Here is a 19,535-nt window from a genome sequence, read left to right as displayed (position 1 = left end):
CCCTCAGGTAGGGGAGCGTCCGGGTCAACCTCTTCAGTCTCTGAATCAGAGGACACTTCCATAAATAGAGAAGGCAGCGGCTGTTTTCGGCTATCAACCTTTTTCATGACTAAATCCACTTTAGTCGCCAGGATTTCCAGAGCTGCTGAAATCACGGCCAGCGACTGCGATCCGGACTGTCCGGGAGTCGCACAGAGTGGGTCTGAGGGTGATACCACAGTTTGGAACTCCATATTGCAATCTACAAAGACCGGAGTACTGTGGCTTTAAAAGCACCGATCGCGGAACCCACCACTGAACACAGCGGTCTGCAGGGAACCCCTTAAACTAATCTGACAGTAGAATGTGCAAGGATACCTCCGCAGGGACCCCAAGTACTGTATCACCTCAGACAAACCGTCCTCCTGATCGTTCCAGCAGCATGGAGAGAAAGACAGGAAGTGGCCTCGGCCAGCAGTAGGAAACCAATGCACAGGAAGTGATGTCACCTGAGGAAAGGTCACGCTGCTCAGCATAGCACAAGAGCTACACAAAAAAGGTTGCCCATACAGATCAATAGGAAGCTCAGGGAAAAGGCTGCCCCATGCAAGTCTATGGGGAAAAAATCACATTGCCCACACTTAAGATGGCGACGCCCACGGCGAGCCATGCGGCCAGGGACCGGAGTCCCAGCAGGATACCTAGGTTCTACTCCTTCTCTAGGCAGAAACAAACTGATGTGCTGGGTTGTGTCTGTGAGGGTTATGTCTGGAGGGACAGCCCCGTGGGTGTGTATATGCTAAAACTTTGTAGTAATGTACTGCCTGGACTAGTCCTGCAGGTGGCAGCATACCCCACACAGCTCATGAAGATGAGGCTGCATCTGTCAATGGACGATAGAGAAACTAAGGATTCATAATCACTTTATTTTTTCTGAAACAATGGCACACTAACCTTTCCTGCTGCAAATAGATGACATCCTTTAACAGCCTCAAATATTGTGAGTGATATCTCAGGTTGAGCTGGCAGATGTGCTTGGGCCAAGGACTGCTTCACCTTCTTCACATCAATCAGACACAAAGCACGCTCCTCTCCTTAAATCACACATAAGAACATTCAAAATTTGTAATATATTGAAAAATATAAATGACTTTATGTTGTGTTCTCAAGTTACATTTGCTGCACCTCATTACCCATAACAGACATGTTTCTACCCGGCAGTAGAACAGTGATCCCTGAAATCTGGTTTTATTGGCAGAAAACTCTAATAAGCTTCTAGTTTTTTCACTTATTTTACTGTATGATGGCAGTAAATTACAAAAGTATAAAACACAAACTCAAAACAAAACATTTACAGTACAATTCCCCATTTCACATCCTCAATTCATACAAGCCAAAGGAATTGAAAAGGTGGCTTGACACAGCTTGGTAGGTCTTAAATCACTACTACACAAGCTCTTAAATGGCCAAGTTGCCTCCATCTTTTTATCGCCAGTGATTATGTTACCTGCTATTAGTAGGAGTTTATCCAGTTCCTTAACAATATGAACCTGAAACACGGCCCCAACTCCAGGGATATGAGTGAGAGAATTCTTTAGCACATTCAGCGCATACAAGCCCTCTTCTGCACCAACTAGAACAATCTGAAAAAAAAAAAAAAACACGTTATCATTTGTTAAAAATGTAGGTTGAAATTTTAGCACATGATGCAGCTGCTGGTGGGGCAGTTCACAGTTTTCAGTTTATGATTAGGGTTGAGCGAACACCTAGATGTCCGTGTTCGACGGGTTCGGCCGAACTTTAAAAAAAAGTCCGGGTCCGTGTCCCGGACTTTTACCGAACTTTTCCCGGACACCGAACCCCATTGAAGTCAATGGGGACCCGAACTTTAAGGCACTAAAATGGCTCTAAAACACCAAAGGAAAGGGCTAGAGTGCTGCAAATGGCAGCAAAACGTAATTAAGAGCATGGCAAGTGCTCTGCAAACAAATGTGGATAGGGAAATAACTTAAAACAACAAAAAAAAACAGAAAAATAAAACAATGTTCTTCTTCATCTCTGAAGGACGAGGCCCATATGGAGTAGGAGGGAGGTTGAGGTGGTGGTGGATGTGGCGGTGACATAGGCGTGCGCACAGGGTGTGCTGGGTGTGCCTGGGCACACCCTAATCACCTAGGGCACATAGCATTGCCAGTGAGGAGATGGGAAAGATCTCCCTGGGACCTGCTCTGCTCTATTTCTCCTTGCCTACAGGTACATGGCCCCGATACATTACTCTCCCTGCTGGCAAACACATGCATGTGTATTTCAACTTTGGGGTGCACACCTTAATGCAATAGGCTGCGCACACCTATGGGCGGTGTAGGTGGAAGCGGCGGTGGAGGAGGACCAGGGCCGGATTAACAGCATCATGGGCTTGGTGCTGAGGATTTTGAAGGGCCTTAGGGCCGTGCCTTGCCATGCACCCAGAGGAGGAAGGGTGCAGCCATGCATGCCTAATTCAACATGGGATGCTGTCTCTGAAGCCCATAAACACATCCATGCATCGCCAACTGTCCCTCCTTGTCCGGCCTTCACGCTGTGTGGGGAGGTTCTGAGGGTGCTGCCTGGGGAAGCGAGCATAGAAGCCAGACTTCTGTGTTTACAAGTGACAGAAGAGCGGTAACAGTGAATATGGCCAACCCGGGGCCTATATAAAAGGTAGGGGCCTGGAGCTGCAGCTCCAATAGCCCCTACATTAATCTGGCCCTGAGGAGGAGGACGAGGTAGCCAACACTGCTTCTTTTCACAAATTTTAAATGAGGGTACACCCCAAAAGAGTGAGAAAGAGCAAAAATGGAACAATGGGTGGGTAAGGTCGGTATCCATTGCTATTCTGCATAAGGTACGGAAAAGTCCCGTGGGATCCATGCCTGGTTCATTTTAATGAACGTGAGCTTGTCCACATTGTCTCTGGACAGGCGGCTGCGCTTGTCTGTTATAACGCCCCCAGCCGTGCTAAATACCCGTTCAGATAATACACTGGCTGCAGGGCACGCCAGCACCTCCAAGGCGTAAAGGGCAAGCTCAGGCCATGTGCCCAATTTGGAGACCCAGAAGTTGAAGGGGGCAGACCCGTCATTCACTACATGTAGGCGTGTGCACACATACTGCTCCACCATGTTGGTAAAATGCTGCCTCCTGCTAAGACGTTCCATCTGAGCTGCTGGTGCTGCTGTTTGTTGTGGCGTGCTGACAAAGCTTTTCCACATTTCGGCCATGCTAACCCTGCCTTCTGAGGTGCTGGCGGTGCCCTGGTTGCGTTGGCGACCTCCTCCTCCTCCTCCTCTGCCTTGTGCTTCCACTGTGGCCCCGCTGTCAGATGGGAATGCCAGCAGCATGGCGTCTACCAGCGTGCGCTTGTACTCGCGCATCTTGCGATCGCGCTCCAGTGAGTGAATTAAGGACGGTACGTTGTCCTTGTAACGGGGATCCAGCAGCGTGGCCACCCAGTAATCAGCACAAGTTAGAATGTGGGCAACTCGGCGGTCGTTGTGGAGACACTGCAGCATGTAATCGCTCATGTGTGCCAGGCTGCCCAGAGGCAACGAAAGGCTGTCCTCTGTGGGAGGTGTATGGTCCGTGTCCTCTGTATCCCCCCAGCCACGCACCAGTGATGGCCATGAGCTGGCCTGGGTGCCACCCTGCTGTGAACATGGTTCCATCTCCTCCTCCAGCTCCTCCTCCTCCTCATCCTCCTCATCCTCCAGAACTGTGCCCCTGCTGGACAATTGCGTCCCTGGCGTTTGCGTGTGCAGGAACCCACCCTCGGAGCCCCTTGCGAATGACTGCCCTGAAAGCCTTGGAAATGTTACCTCTTCATCCTCCTCCTCCTCCTCATCCTGTGCCACATCCTCTTCCATCATCGCCCGAATTGTTTTTTCAAGGAGGCATAGAAGTGGGATAGTTAAGCTGAGAACGGCGTCATTGCCACTGGCCATGTTGGTGGAGTACTCAAAACAGCGCAACAAGGCACACAGGTCTCGCATGGAGGCCCAGTTAAATTAAATAGCGGAATAGAAAATATGATCCAAAAAAAGTGTATGTATATCACACGTACACAACCACACTAGGCCCCAATTACTATTGTTTGTACCCCTAAAAGGCTAGATGAGGAGTAGGGGGAGTATGGAACAGGCAGCACCCTCAAACCTTCAGAAGTATGAGATGAACCCCAACAACTTGGAAAGGTGGATCTCTCTCACACGTACCGACACAGACTATCCCGCAATTCAATTGATCCTCAAAGGTTTTTATTGAATAGCGGAATAGGAAATATGATCAAAAAAAGTGTATGTATCTCGCACGTACACAACCACACTAGGCCCCAATTACTATTGTTTGTACCCCTAAAAGGCTAGATGAGGAGTAGGGGGGGTATGGAACAGGCAGCACCCTCAAACCTTCAGAAGTATGAGATGAACCCCAACAACTTGGAAAGGTGGATCTCTCTCACACGTACCGACACAGACTATCCCGCAATTCAATTGATCCTCAAAGGTTTTTATTGAATAGCGGAATAGGAAATATGATCAAAAAAAGTGTATGTATCTCGCACGTACACAACCACACTAGGCCCCAATTACTATTGTTTGTACCCCTAAAAGGCTAGATGAGGAGTAGGGGGGGTATGGAACAGGCAGCACCCTCAAACCTTCAGAAGTATGAGATGAACCCCAACAACTTGGAAAGGTGGATCTCTCTCACACGTACCGACACAGACTATCCCGCAATTCAATTGATCCTCAAAGGTTTTTATTGAATAGCGGAATAGGAAATATGATCAAAAAAAGTGTATGTATCTCGCACGTACACAACCACACTAGGCCCCAATTACTATTGTTTGTACCCCTAAAAGGCTAGATGAGGAGTAGGGGGGGTATGGAACAGGCAGCACCCTCAAACCTTCAGAAGTATGAGATGAACCCCAACAACTTGGAAAGGTGGATCTCTCTCACACGTACCAACACAGACTATCCCCCAATTTAACTGATCCCCAGAGGTTTTTGATTAAATAGCGGAATAGAAAATATGATCCCAAAAAAGTGTATGTATATCACACGTACACAACCACACTAGGCCCCAATTACTATTGTTTGTACCCCTAAAAGGCTAGGAGTAGGGGGAGTATGGAACAGGCAGCACCCTCAAACCTTCAGAAGTATGAGATGAACCCCAACAACTTGGAAAGGTGGATCTCTCTCACACGTACCAACACAGACTATCCCCCAATTTAACTGATCCCCAAAGGTTTTTGATTAAATAGCGGAATAGAAAATATGATCCCAAAAAAGTGTATGTATATCACACGTACACAACCACACTAGGCCCCAATTACTATTGTTTGTACCCCTAAAAGGCTAGGAGTAGGGGGAGTATGGAACAGGCAGCACCCTCAAACCTTCAGAAGTATGAGATGAACCCCAACAACTTGGAAAGGTGGATCTCTCTCACACGTACCAACACAGACTATCCCCCAATTTAACTGATCCCCAAAGGTTTTTGATTAAATAGCGGAATAGAAAATATGATCCCAAAAAAGTGTATGTATATCACACGTACACAACCACACTAGGCCCCAATTACTATTGTTTGTACCCCTAAAAGGCTAGGAGTAGGGGGAGTATGGAACAGGCAGCACCCTCAAACCTTCAGAAGTATGAGATGAACCCCAACAACTTGGAAAGGTGGATCTCTCTCACACGTACCAACACAGACTATCCCCCAATTTAACTGATCCCCAAAGGTTTTTGATTAAATAGCGGAATAGAAAATATGATCCCAAAAAAGTGTATGTATATCACACGTACACAACCACACTAGGCCCCAATTACTATTGTTTGTACCCCTAAAAGGCTAGGAGTAGGGGGAGTATGGAACAGGCAGCACCCTCAAACCTTCAGAAGTATGAGATGAACCCCAACAACTTGGAAAGGTGGATCTCTCTCACACGTACCAACACAGACTATCCCCCAATTTAACTGATCCCCAAAGGTTTTTGATTAAATAGCGGAATAGAAAATATGATCCCAAAAAAGTGTATGTATATCACACGTACACAACCACACTAGGCCCCAATTACTATTGTTTGTACCCCTAAAAGGCTAGGAGTAGGGGGAGTATGGAACAGGCAGCACCCTCAAACCTTCAGAAGTATGAGATGAACCCCAACAACTTGGAAAGGTGGATCTCTCTCACACGTACCAACACAGACTATCCCCCAATTTAACTGATCCCCAAAGGTTTTTGATTAAATAGCGGAATAGAAAATATGATCCCAAAAAAGTGTATGTATATCACACGTACACAACCACACTAGGCCCCAATTACTATTGTTTGTACCCCTAAAAGGCTAGGAGTAGGGGGAGTATGGAACAGGCAGCACCCTCAAACCTTCAGAAGTATGAGATGAACCTCAACAACTTGGAAAGGTGGATCTCTCTCACACGTACCAACACAGACTATCCCCCAATTTAACTGATCCCCAAAGGTTTTTGATTAAATAGCGGAATAGAAAATATGATCCCAAAAAAGTGTATGTATATCACACGTACACAACCACACTAGGCCCCAATTACTATTGTTTGTACCCCTAAAAGGCTAGGAGTAGGGGGAGTATGGAACAGGCAGCACCCTCAAACCTTCAGAAGTATGAGATGAACCCCAACAACTTGGAAAGGTGGATCTCTCTCACACGTACCAACACAGACTATCCCCCAATTTAACTGATCCCCAAAGGTTTTTGATTAAATAGCGGAATAGAAAATATGATCCCAAAAAAGTGTATGTATATCACACGTACACAACCACACTAGGCCCCAATTACTATTGTTTGTACCCCTAAAAGGCTAGGAGTAGGGGGAGTATGGAACAGGCAGCACCCTCAAACCTTCAGAAGTATGAGATGAACCCCAACAACTTGGAAAGGTGGATCTCTCTCACACGTACCAACACAGACTATCCCCCAATTTAACTGATCCCCAAAGGTTTTTGATTAAATAGCGGAATAGAAAATATGATCCAAAAAAAGTGTATGTATATCACACGTACACAACCACACTAGGCCCCAATTACTATTGTTTGTACCCCTAAAAGGCTAGGAGTAGGGGGAGTATGGAACAGGCAGCACCCTCAAACCTTCAGAAGTATGAGATGAACCTCAACAACTTGGAAAGGTGGATCTCTCTCACACGTACCAACACAGACTATCCCCCAATTTAACTGATCCCCAAAGGTTTTTGATTAAATAGCGGAATAGAAAATATGATCCCAAAAAAGTGTATGTATATCACACGTACACAACCACACTAGGCCCCAATTACTATTGTTTGTACCCCTAAAAGGCTAGGAGTAGGGGGAGTATGTAACAGGCAGCACCCTCAAACCTTCAGAAGTATGAGATGAACCTCAACAACTTGGAAAGGTGGATCTCTCTCACACGTACCAACACAGACTATCCCCCAATTTAACTGATCCCCAAAGGTTTTTGATTAAATAGCGGAATAGAAAATATGATCCCAAAAAAGTGTATGTATATCACACGTACACAACCACACTAGGCCCCAATTACTATTGTTTGTACCCCTAAAAGGCTAGGAGTAGGGGGAGTATGGAACAGGCAGCACCCTCAAACCTTCAGAAGTATGAGATGAACCCCAACAACTTGGAAAGGTGGATCTCTCTCACACGTACCAACACAGACTATCCCCCAATTTAACTGATCCCCAGAGGTTTTTGATTAAATAGCGGAATAGAAAATATGATCCCAAAAAAGTGTATGTATATCACACGTACACAACCACACTAGGCCCCAATTACTATTGTTTGTACCCCTAAAAGGCTAGGAGTAGGGGGAGTATGGAACAGGCAGCACCCTCAAACCTTCAGAAGTATGAGATGAACCCCAACAACTTGGAAAGGTGGATCTCTCTCACACGTACCAACACAGACTATCCCCCAATTTAACTGATCCCCAGAGGTTTTTGATTAAATAGCGGAATAGAAAATATGATCCCAAAAAAGTGTATGTATATCACACGTACACAACCACACTAGGCCCCAATTACTATTGTTTGTACCCCTAAAAGGCTAGGAGTAGGGGGAGTATGGAACAGGCAGCACCCTCAAACCTTCAGAAGTATGAGATGAACCCCAACAACTTGGAAAGGTGGATCTCTCTCACACGTACCAACACAGACTATCCCCCAATTTAACTGATCCCCAAAGGTTTTTGATTAAATAGCGGAATAGAAAATATGATCCCAAAAAAGTGTATGTATATCACACGTACACAACCACACTAGGCCCCAATTACTATTGTTTGTACCCCTAAAAGGCTAGATGAGGAGTAGGGGGAGTATGGAACAGGCAGCACCCTCAAACCTTCAGTATGAGATTGTGTTCACTGTACCCCACAAAGATTGAGTTCACTGCACCCCACAATGATTGTGTTCACTGCACCCCACAAAGATTGTGTTCACTGCACCTCACAAAGATTGTGTTCACTGTACCCCCCAAAGATTGTGTTCACTGCACCCCACAAAGATTCTGTTCACTGTACCCCACAAAGATTGTGTTCACTGCACCCCAAAAAGATTGTGTTCACTGCACCCCAAAAAGGATGTTGTTCACTGCACCCCAAAAAGGATGTTGTTCACTCCACCCCAAAAAGATTGTGTTCACTGCACCCCACAAAGATTGTGTTCACTGCACCCCAAAAAGATTGTGTTCACTGCACCCCAAAAATGATTTTGTTCACTGCACCCCAAAAAGGATTTTGTTCACTGCACCCCAAAAAGGATGTTGTTCACTCCACCCCAAAAAGATTGTGTTCACTGCACCCCAAAAAGATTGTGTTCACTGCACCCCACAAAGGATTTTGTTCACTGCACCCCAAAAAGATTGTGTTCACTGCACCCCAAAAAGGATGTTGTTCACTGCACCCCAAAAAGGATTTTGTTCACTGCACCCCAAAAAGATTGTGTTCACTGCACCCCACAAAGGATTTTGTTCACTGCACCCCACAAAGATTGTGTTCACTGCACACCAAAAAGGATTGTGTTCACTGCACCCCAAAAAGATTTTGTTCACTGCACCCCAAAAAGATTGTGTTCACTGCAGCCCAAAAAGATTGTGTTCACTGCAGCCCAAAAAGATTGTGTTCACTGCAGCCCAAAAAGATTGTGTTCACTGCAGCCCAAAAAGATTGTGTTCACTGCAGCTCACACACAGAAAAATGGATGTGGATCACTGACACCTGCCTATCTCCAATCCCACACCACACAGCAATATCGATTGTAGTTTGTAGAACACAGTTTCCCTAAAATTCAGCAGACTCTGTCCCTAACAGGATTGAGAAGAGATCGTAGATCAGGATTGAGTGCAGACCCCACCCCCCACACAGCAATATCGATTGTAGTTTGTAGAAGACACTGACCCTATATAATTCAGCAGACTCTATCCCTAAAATGCCTACAACTCGCCCTGCCTAAACACTCCGACCTGTCCCTCAATTCTATCCGGACACAAATGGTTTTTTCCTGCCTATCTTTCCCTAATCAGCAGCCAGCACGTTGATGTGTGCTCTGTCCCTGAATCTAAGCAGCATAATGACGCCGCTGCGGCTGCCTCGAACTTATAAAGACTTGGTCACATGCTTCAGACGGCCAATCACAGCTACTGAGACATTTGCAGGCATGGCTGGGATGGCTTAAGGCACACCAGTTAAACGATTGTTGATTGGCTGTTGAAAGCCCGCCATGAAAAGAGCGCCAAAGCATGCAAAACCCGGAAATAAAACGACCGAACACGGATTTTTACCCGAACATACAGTAAAGTGTCCGTGTCCGTGTTCGGGTACAAAAAATCCAATTATTCGGTACGAACACGAATAATACAGTCCGTGTTCGCTCAACACTATTTATGATTGCATGTGAAAGACCTAGTGTAAGTATTAAATTCAATCTAAATCTTGCTGAATGCTAATGCATAAGAGCCTCACTTATCTTCTATGCTGTTCTACCATGTATTCTTTTTAGTTATGCAAAGAAAGTTTAGTTAGAAACACTGTCAGGATGGAAGAGAAGTCAACTTCCTAGCTTTCAAGAGCATAGAATTAAAGTGGTAGTAAAGTCTATTGTTTATGTTTTACCTACAATTAAGCCTATAATAAGGCTTTCCTGTAGATACTGTAAATATCTCCTAAACGTGCACCGTTTAGGAGATATTTACTTGTGTAACAAGCTTGTGATGTCACCGGTGCATGCGATCTGAAGGAACGGCATACTGCGCAGGAGTGATATCATTGTGGCTTAGCCATACGAAGGACAGTAGCCCGCAAACTTGGAAGGAAGACCGGGTGAAGATGGAAGCCCTGTCAGTGGTGACAACGCGCTGCTGGATGGCTTCGTTTTAAGGGAGGTTTCAGATAGTGTGCTAGTATGCAATGCATACTAGCACATTATTACACTTTTTTTTTTTTTATCTTCAACTTTACTACTGCTTTAACCAAATCAGGTAGGTCTTTATTCTTCAGGACCTGGACTTTAACAGCCAGGCCTTTAAAACTGCCAGGGCGATGGAATCACTGGAATGCCCTTTATCTTGACTATGTGGAGCAGGTGAGGAAGAAGTTGGTTAAACTGAGGATTCCAGGACCTGAAGACAAACTTGGAAGTTAATTGCTGAATCTGAAAGCCATGAGGTCCACATCCAGCATCTTCCACCTTTGACAGAGGTCTTAAAACACCTCTGGGAGAAGAGATTTGTCCCCTAACCAAACTTTGACGACTGGGGAAGTCTACTTGGCAATTATACACACCTGAAATGTGTATGGCAGAGGGCTGGAATATGCACCTCCACCAGTGCTAGAAAATGATAAGCTACTTTTTGAGCTGTGAGACTTCTGGCACTGGTGGTTGATGATTTAATCCACAGTGGTGGCATTGTGACTGGATTCCTTTGGTAGCCAAATCCCTTGCATCATCCAGAACTCCTCCCCAGCCAACAGGCAGAACCTTCCAACAAGTATCTTCCAGATTAGTGGGAGGAAAAATTTGGTGTAGGCTTGACCCATCAGGTCAAGGAAAGCCTGGTCTTGGGATTCGGGCATAAGCAATGGTCCAGTGACTGAGCCTCCTTGTTCCAAGCAGCCAGAATGTTAATTTGCATTTGTTTGGAGTGAATTTGGGCACATGGATCTGTCTCAAAGGAGGACACAAGTAAGCCCAGGACCCTCAGGTATAGGCAGAGGGTTGATTGGTCCCTGGACTGTAGCGTCCAAACTTTGGAGTGGAATGTCTTGAGCTTTTCCTGTGGAAGGAAGCCCCTAAACAGAGAAGTTCTGAACACTGTGGTAGACTGACAGATGCTGCTCTGACTGTTCCCTCAGTAGAGTCTAAAGCCTGGTACACACCACTAGTTTTTCCCATTCAACTCACAAGCTCAGATCGGAGCCGCCGTACTAACAATGCAATGTTAGTACAGCAATCTCCCCTGCTGTGCTATTGTGTTCTGATAGGGAGACAACCCCTCAGCCAGAACACTCCGGTCAGTGCTCTCAGCCATTGTCTGAGAGCGCTGATTGGGATCCAGCAGGCTGTTGGTTTTCCAGCATGCAAAGGCCGGCTTCTGTTGGCTAAATGTCGACTGGTTTTAATTGAACCGGCCAATGTCACCTGATATTTGGCCCGTGGGTAATAGGCTTAAGTATCTCACTAGAGAATTCTCTGAGTATGAAGCAGAGCAAGTACAGGGGCTAGAAACTTGGTGAAAGCCCAAGGTGCAGTTTTGTACCTAAAAGAAGTTGTTGAGAAACTTTAGATTTAAAATGAGAAATGAGGCCCCTTTCCCTTTGGAAACTGAACAGATCTGAGTATAAATCCTAGTATCTTTCCTTTTTAGGAACACTGGCTACAACCCCTTGAATGAGGAGCTGTGCCAGGATGGAAGCCTGCTTGTTTATAAAGGGGACATTGTTTATAAAGGGGACAGGTTTGACAACCTGAAGAAGGCAGAAATTGAAATTCTAGCTTTTAGTCCCTGGATAAAACATCCTGGACCCAGATATCTAAGATATCCTGGGAACCGGTGGCCAGACGTCCCACAACTAACAATTAGGGCATCTCCCTATTGCTAGGAGAACTTGCTTGCCAGTTTAGAATAATTGGGAGTCTAGGACTTATAATAAAGTCCCAGGCTTTGCCTTGGATTTGGAGGTCTAGGAGAAACCGAGGTAGACGGTTTCCCAAGTACAGGCTTAGGCTTCTTTTGTTGGAATAAAAGGGTGCTCTTTTGCCCTGGGAATGTCCTTAATCAAGAAGCCTAGGGCTTTGCCAAGATCCATTAATACAGTAGAGCTGGGCTATGGGCATAAGCTCCAGTAGAGCTGGGCTATATGCATGAGCTCCAGCTTGATCCAAATGAACTATTTAAACTTTACTAAAAGCTAGAGATCAACTTTAAAGTACACCAAGGCAAAGCCTTCGCTTATAGCAGCAATGGACCTAAGACACCCTCTGGTCCCCAGAAAGAAATGGAGAAATTAGGAAGGATCCAGGGGGATGCCCCATCCAAACAGCCTTTGGCTATCAGGTGAGTGCAAATCAGTCCTGAACCTGTAAAGCAATCTGTGGCTAACTCACATGTTACACTGAGGGTGTCTAGGAGAGCACCTAACACAGAGTCCAATACTTCAGGGGGACACATTGCAGGCCAGCCTGTTTCTTCCTAAAAGCAGAGTCTGGGTACAGCCCCCAGGGCTAAGCTGAATTTCAGCCAATCTGAAACCTGGAAAATGAGCCCCTGTTGTTTTGCAGCAACTGAAGAATCTTGCTGGAAGAGAAAATGTCTCGATAAAAAGCAGAAAAAGTAATAGCTTGGTTCTCTCAGAGTAGAGAGAAAACAAGCATTCTTCCCAAGACACTAACAAAATTTGAACATGTTGGGAGTATATTTGTAAAATACTTTTGAAACATCTTTCCTGGTGAGCTATTATTCACATTATATATTTTTATGCTTTAGCAGACATTTTATCGTTAATGCTCTCTCTTAAATAAGCACTCTAACAAAACTCTAATTGGGGCAATCTCAGTTAAAATATGAAGGTTGGTGCCCCTGTAAAGGTATAGGCGTCCCCTGTGTCCCTGGAAGTTACTAGTCTTTTTCCATAACTTAGACAGCCTCTGGCAGTCTTTTTATAACCCAGCAGTCTTGTGTAACATGGCAGTTGTAAAAGTGGGTGTCAGGTAGGGTTTGGGAGAAAATGCAACTAGATTCAAAAGCAGGTTAAGGCTATGGCATTTTAAAGCCAATGCATTGGGGGTCTGAAGAACAAAACCCTCACAGATCTCTACTGCAAACATTTTAGGAAATTAACCAGTTGCCGAATACCCACCGCAAATATACTGCGGTAGGGCGGCTCGGCAGCTAAGCTGAAACCCCAATCTCTCTGTGCCTGTCACCGAGCCATTCCCCCACACAGTTAGTAAGCATATTTAGGCATACATTAACCCCTTTGATCACCCCCAGTGTTAAACTCTTCCCTGCCAGTGTCATTTATACAGTGCATATTATTTAGCACGGATTACTGTATTAATGTCACTGGTCCCCAAAAAGTGTCAAAAATGTCAGTGAGGGGTCTGATCTGTCCGCTGCAATGTCGGAGTCCCACTAAAAATCGCAACCACCATTACTAATTAAAACAATAAATAAATAGTAGTTTGTAAACGCTATAACTTTTGCACAAAGCCACAAACCAATTAAAATACGCTTTTTGGGATTTTTTTTTTACCAAAAATATGTAGCAGAATACAAATTGGCCTAAACTGATAAAAAATCAGATTTTTAAAATTTTTTTATTGTGAATACTTTATAGCAGAAATGAAAAAATATTGTTTTTTTTTTTTTTTTTTCAAAATTGTCGCTCTTTTTTTGTTTATAGCGCAAAATCTAAAAACCGCAGAGGTGATCAAATACCACGAAAAGAAAGCTCTATTTGTGGGGAAAAAAGGACATCAATTGTATTTGGGTACAGCGTCGCATGACTGCGCACTTTTTAGCTGAAATAATGCAGTGCCGAATCGCAAAAAAGGGGGTAGAACCTTCCAGAGCTGAAATGGTTAAACACTATGGCTCTGAGTAGCGATAAATCAATTACATGAAAAAGTAGATACCCAACAAAACTATTTGGCTTATTTTTCAATGTTGAAATCATTTGAAACATTTACATTGCATACAATAAATGATGCATTACTGTGTAACTCCTTACCTGCTCTGTGAGAGGTATAGTACAGTTTATGTCTAGACGGTCTTCCCCTTCCAGTTTCAACAGGGAATTTCCAAGCAGTTTCTATGTAATGTAGACAAAAGAAAACAATCATACATTATGTCAGGGTGTAGAAAATTACAGCGAATGGAGTTAAATTCCAGTCTAATGGCAACTTTCACTTCTTCTAGCAGGAGCTGTAACCCTTCAGGTCTATAAAAAAAATCTATCATACTTAAGCAGCTGACTCTGATCTAAAAGTGTATACGTCTGACCCCCCCCCCCCCCACCCCTCCTACTTCACCACCATTTAACAAACATAAAAATATATAAAAAAAAAATCAATATAAAAAAAGAGATATAACAAATGCTATTTACACAATCACATTCTATCTACTGGGAAGGCACAAAGTAACAGTGACACACAAGGAGAGTGTGTAAAAACACTGGTCAGTGTAACAAGAACAGAATGCAAAGACAACAGACTTGTGTCGGAAGTGTACATAGGAATATTTACCTTTTCTACCACCTTCAATACACTCATCCTGATATCATGAAAAGAGCAACACACAGTTACACACTAATTCTGTACCAAGGAGGTTATGCAGTCATGTATATCAGTGTTACTGTATTTTTGAGGGAATGCAGATACCAATTGCAATTAACTTGTGCAAAGTTGTTCAAAAGATGTTGTCATTTAGGGAACAATTTTTTAACAGAATATGTGAAAGGGCGCCACCCTAATGATTTTACATAAATTATCATTAAAGCTGAATTCCTGGCTAACAGCTAAATACAAATTTGAGACAGAAATTATGGGCACTAATTTACCTGCCACAGGATTTTTAGTTCTCTGCAACACAACTTGTGACCCAAAAACACTATCAGACAACAAAACATGGTCCAAGACAGCACTATAGAACTGGACTGGACACTGATGCAGTAGCAGCATGCCAATGAGCTCCTTTGATTACTCTTTTTTCCTGTCAGCATTTACATGCAGCAGAACCTGATTGGCTCACTGTGCTAACTCCCTTCCCAGGCCTGAGCACTGGTAAACATGGGATTGTAGTAGGCCATTATAAAGTCAATGTAAGGTACTTAGTTGCATTTAAAATTACATTTCACAGGTTGTTTAAAAGAGAAAAGTTTTTGGCCACACTTCTCTTGTGGGTTAGAGGACTACACTTGTGAAAGAAAATAGGGTGCGCTAACCATACAATTATGCGGCAGCACTGTAATGGGGAAAATAAATGTGAAAAAAGGTATAGTGCGCTCAACACTTTCATAAATATTAAACATATGACATCTGGGATGACCCAAATATTATGGTGATCTTCATACAGTGTGAAAAACCATATGTGAAAATTCTTTATGCAAAAACATATAATTTATAACAATCGTGAAAAAAAAAAAAAATATATATATATATTGTGAGGGATTAGCTCGGTGGCGGGCGTGGATGACCCCTTGGGGGGGATTCGTTACACAGGGAGATAGCCGAGAAGTGGTTGCAAACAACAGTTTGGTTTATTCACGCAATTTTCTTCACCAGACTGCAAGCGTCAAAAACATCCAAAATAAAATAAAACACAAAATAAATCCTTGCCACTGTGGGCGGCTACCTTCTCACACACAGGAACCTATCTAAGGAAGTCTGTCTCCAACCTACTGTTGGGCAGACTTGGCTGATCATACAGCAGACTATCAATAGTCCATTTATTATCTCTTCACATAGAGAATGTCCCTTTTCTCTTCACACAGCACATGTTCATTGGACTTTCCTTTCACATAGAAAACATCCATTGGTTTTTCTCTTCACATAGAAATAGTTCATATTCTCACCTTGAGAAGTCTTCACACTTTTTACCCTCCTCAGCGCACATCGCTCCAGGAGGTCTTCCCCATGCTCACACAGCTTCAGGGGGCATTCCTTCTCCCATGCCCACACAGCGTCGGGAGGCACACATCTGACTGTCCTCTTCTCCCCAGCTCACACAGCGTCAGGAGGCAGCAATCCATAGACTTCCTCTGGACAAATTATAGAGGCCTTAATTTCCTCATTCTGAACAGCTGAAGTCTGTTCAACGTCCTTAGACAGTTCTGGCTACCTCTGCAGCCCGACACCCTATAGTAATTGGTGAATTTTCTAAACCAGGTGGAAATGTATCTCCTGTCTGTGACTACATCCACAGATTTACCTGACTTCCTGTCACTATATATATATATATATATCTATATATAGATATAGATATATATCTATATATATAAGTCCTCCAATTGATCCAGATAGTCTCAAATAGCCAAAGATCAAGCTTTCATGTTTAGTGTTATCTGGTAAGAGGCTATTTCTTCTATTTCACCCTCACATATCGATCTAAGATTAGCATTGGAGATCCACTATTGATGGAAGCTTGATCTTTGGCTATTTGAGATTATCTGGATCAATTGGAGGACTTTATATATATATTTTTTCACGATTGTTATAAATTATATGTTTTTGCATAAAGAATTTTCACATATGGTTTTTCACACTGTATAAAGATCACCATAATATTTGGGTCATCCCAGATGTCATATGTTTAATATTTATGATTGTGTTGAGCACACTATACCTTTTTTCACTTTTTTACAGGAGTACACTTACTTTTGAATTGCAGAGTCAGCTTATAGCCACCTACTGTCTGCTGACATTCAGGCTCTGGAAGGATTCTGACCATATTGTCGGGATCCACCCAGTTGCCTGACTAATGGCTGGCTCTGGCTCTATGCTTGCAGTTGAGAGCAGAAGCCAGCTGTGTCCGCCCTTGTCTAGCCCCGTGATCCAGTAAGTGCGGGAGGGGCAGAATCAGTCCCCCGGAGTCTGACAGTCAATGCTCTCCACTCTGAGCAAACCCAGAACTGACAGATCAGTGGGCATGTGATTGTTCAGTTTTCAGTCTTAGAGCTGACCTGGGACAACTGCAGCATCACACCTATCCTGCAGCATAGAGATGAGTATGTGTGTATGTTTTTTTATAACCGCACACTTCTCATGCTCATTACGGTAATTCCATTAGCTTTCTGTGTGCTTGAAATACAAGAAATATGTACTGTACGATACCATCTAGCATGCTCTGAGAAGCACAATTTTGTTCTTTTTAAAGGCAATTTTTTTTTGTTAATTCTTTCTAATTTTAATTTTTAAGTATATAAGGTACACAACAGAGTCTTATGATCATACAAAAAAGGTACAAAAAAAACAAAAATAAATAAATAAAAAGTAAAAACAGATATAAAAACTAACAGCCTGGTACCATAGGCACTCAGGTCAGGCCGTAAGGAGATTAGATACACAGAGAAAAGGACAACTCACTGATGCTTTGCTTAAAATAACAAAACTTGCTCTAAGTTTCCCAGGATCAGCTCCCCTACCGAAATCCAGGGGGGACCTCAGTTTTAAAGAGGGGTCCCAGATCTATGCCATATAACCCATACAACACCAAGGATTCATTTCTACTGAAGTCAAAGGCAATGTTTAAAGTCTAATTTATCAAGCAGTCCTTTTGTTTAGATACCACATTAAAAAAAGTTCATGCTTGCAAGGATGATTGCAGGTTCAGTTATGCTAAGATTCAAAGCCTTACTTGTAGCAGCGATTTGTCACATTGTACAACTAGACTCCACCAACACACCTATCTGCTTAAAGTAACTCTGTCATGAGACAAGTATGGGGGCTGCTACTGCACACCTCCTAAGCAGATGCTGGATGCCTGGCTGTGTATGACACTAGCATGTTTCAGTCACAGTTCTGCAACAAGCATGCTGTAAATGGATGCCTTTAAACTTGTTCTGAGCTAGCAACTCATTGAAAGCATTGAAGTCAAAGTATCAGAATGACATACCGGGATCTAGCATTCTCAAAGGAGAGTTTAGTAACTGAAGCCTTCTTTAATGACAATGTCCATTTTAGGATCTGCAACTTAAGCAGAACCAAACCCAACCCAACGACTGAACGGTTTCCTTGAATGATAACTGTTACAATTACTAGTGTGCTTTTGTTAGCTCTTAACTGAACTATCAAGCCATCATATTGTGTCATTTCTGATCACATGTGCAGCACCATACCAACTGAAAATCAAACAAAGGCTAAGATGACAGCTTCGTTGGCTGTAAAGGATAGGAGGATTTCGTTCCACTTTAGTCTCTGTCAAATGTGTCACCTTGCAAAGAATTCACCCACAGTCTTCGAAAAGGGTAGCTTAGCTTTAGCTGAAGCATTGATGTCACTCACTATATGATTTTCAGTTTAGTACTACTATGGTTTGTCCTAAAACTGAGCAGAAACTGTTATGGTCAATTCCTTCTATAAACAATATTTGCATCTGTATCCACAAGATTTGGACATGCAAAGTGAAGGGGAAAACAATTTACTAAATAACTAGTGAAAATATTTACTAACAGGTCAAACAAAACAAAGTGAAAAATAAACATATGCAAAGACCAAGCTTAGCGCTAGGCAATGTCAAGAATGTACTGTATACAGTAAAACCTTGGATTGCGAGCAAAATTCATTCCGGAAACATGCTTGTAATCCAAAGCACTCTTATATCAAAGCGAAATAATTGAAACTCAGATGATTCGTTCCACAACCATTTATTTAAAAGTCTTTCAATTTATAGTCAATATAAAAAGATTATAGCAATGTGATAGGTTGTGTAACCATAAAATGTCCATCCACAAATGGCAGCATCCACAAGAGGATTAGAAGCAAAGTCCAGCAGGAGCTACAGAATATAAAAGAGAAGAGAGATGCCTCTAAGTGTTGCAATATGGTTACATTTAATGAAGGTACAGAATTTAGCAACTCACCTGGTTGATGATTAAAACAGGCATATCTAAGTGTGCAGGCATCTGGGGTAAAGCTTTCCACATAGACCATCCTCCTCACCTCCGGCTCTCACCGCTGTCAGTCTGCAATTGTGACTGGGAAAAGCAAGGCTTGAAGTGCTTTTGGAGCGTAACGTGGAAGGGATGATGTCAATAGCGTTGCGGTCTATGTGGGCAGCGTTACCCTGGATGCTTACATACTTAGATATGCTTGTTTTAATCATCAACCACATGAGTTGCTAAATGTTGTACCTTCAATAAACGTAACCATATTGCTACACTTAAGAGGCACCTCTCTTCTCTTTTATACTCAGTTGTGACATGATGTTTCTTGTATATCTAGACATCGCTTGTTTAGCAAGTCAAAATTTATTATAAAATTGTG

At 43.3% G+C, this 19,535-nt stretch overlaps 1 protein-coding gene across 5 annotated transcripts in view; it reads right to left on the bottom strand.

Moving 5' to 3' along the window:
* CIT (citron rho-interacting serine/threonine kinase) overlaps nucleotides 1-19,535 on the bottom strand; it is a 429,539-nt gene that overhangs the window by 52,004 nt on the left and 358,000 nt on the right. For all 5 annotated transcript variants that reach the window (XM_082258872.1, XM_082258873.1, XM_082258874.1 and 2 more), the window contains 3 exons: nucleotides 14,285-14,365; nucleotides 1,487-1,622; nucleotides 934-1,073 (listed from right to left, as the gene is read on the bottom strand). In XM_082258872.1, the coding sequence (XP_082114998.1) occupies nucleotides 934-1,073; nucleotides 1,487-1,622; nucleotides 14,285-14,365 (357 nt within the window). The remainder of the gene's footprint in view (nucleotides 1-933; nucleotides 1,074-1,486; nucleotides 1,623-14,284; nucleotides 14,366-19,535) is intronic.

This window comes from Pelophylax lessonae (assembly GCF_965119305.1).
Source record: "Pelophylax lessonae genome assembly, chromosome: 1".
Taxonomy (NCBI): Eukaryota; Metazoa; Chordata; class Amphibia; order Anura; family Ranidae; genus Pelophylax; species Pelophylax lessonae.
Note: the sequence above shows the minus strand (reverse complement) of the source record. Positions and strands in the feature narration are given on the sequence as shown.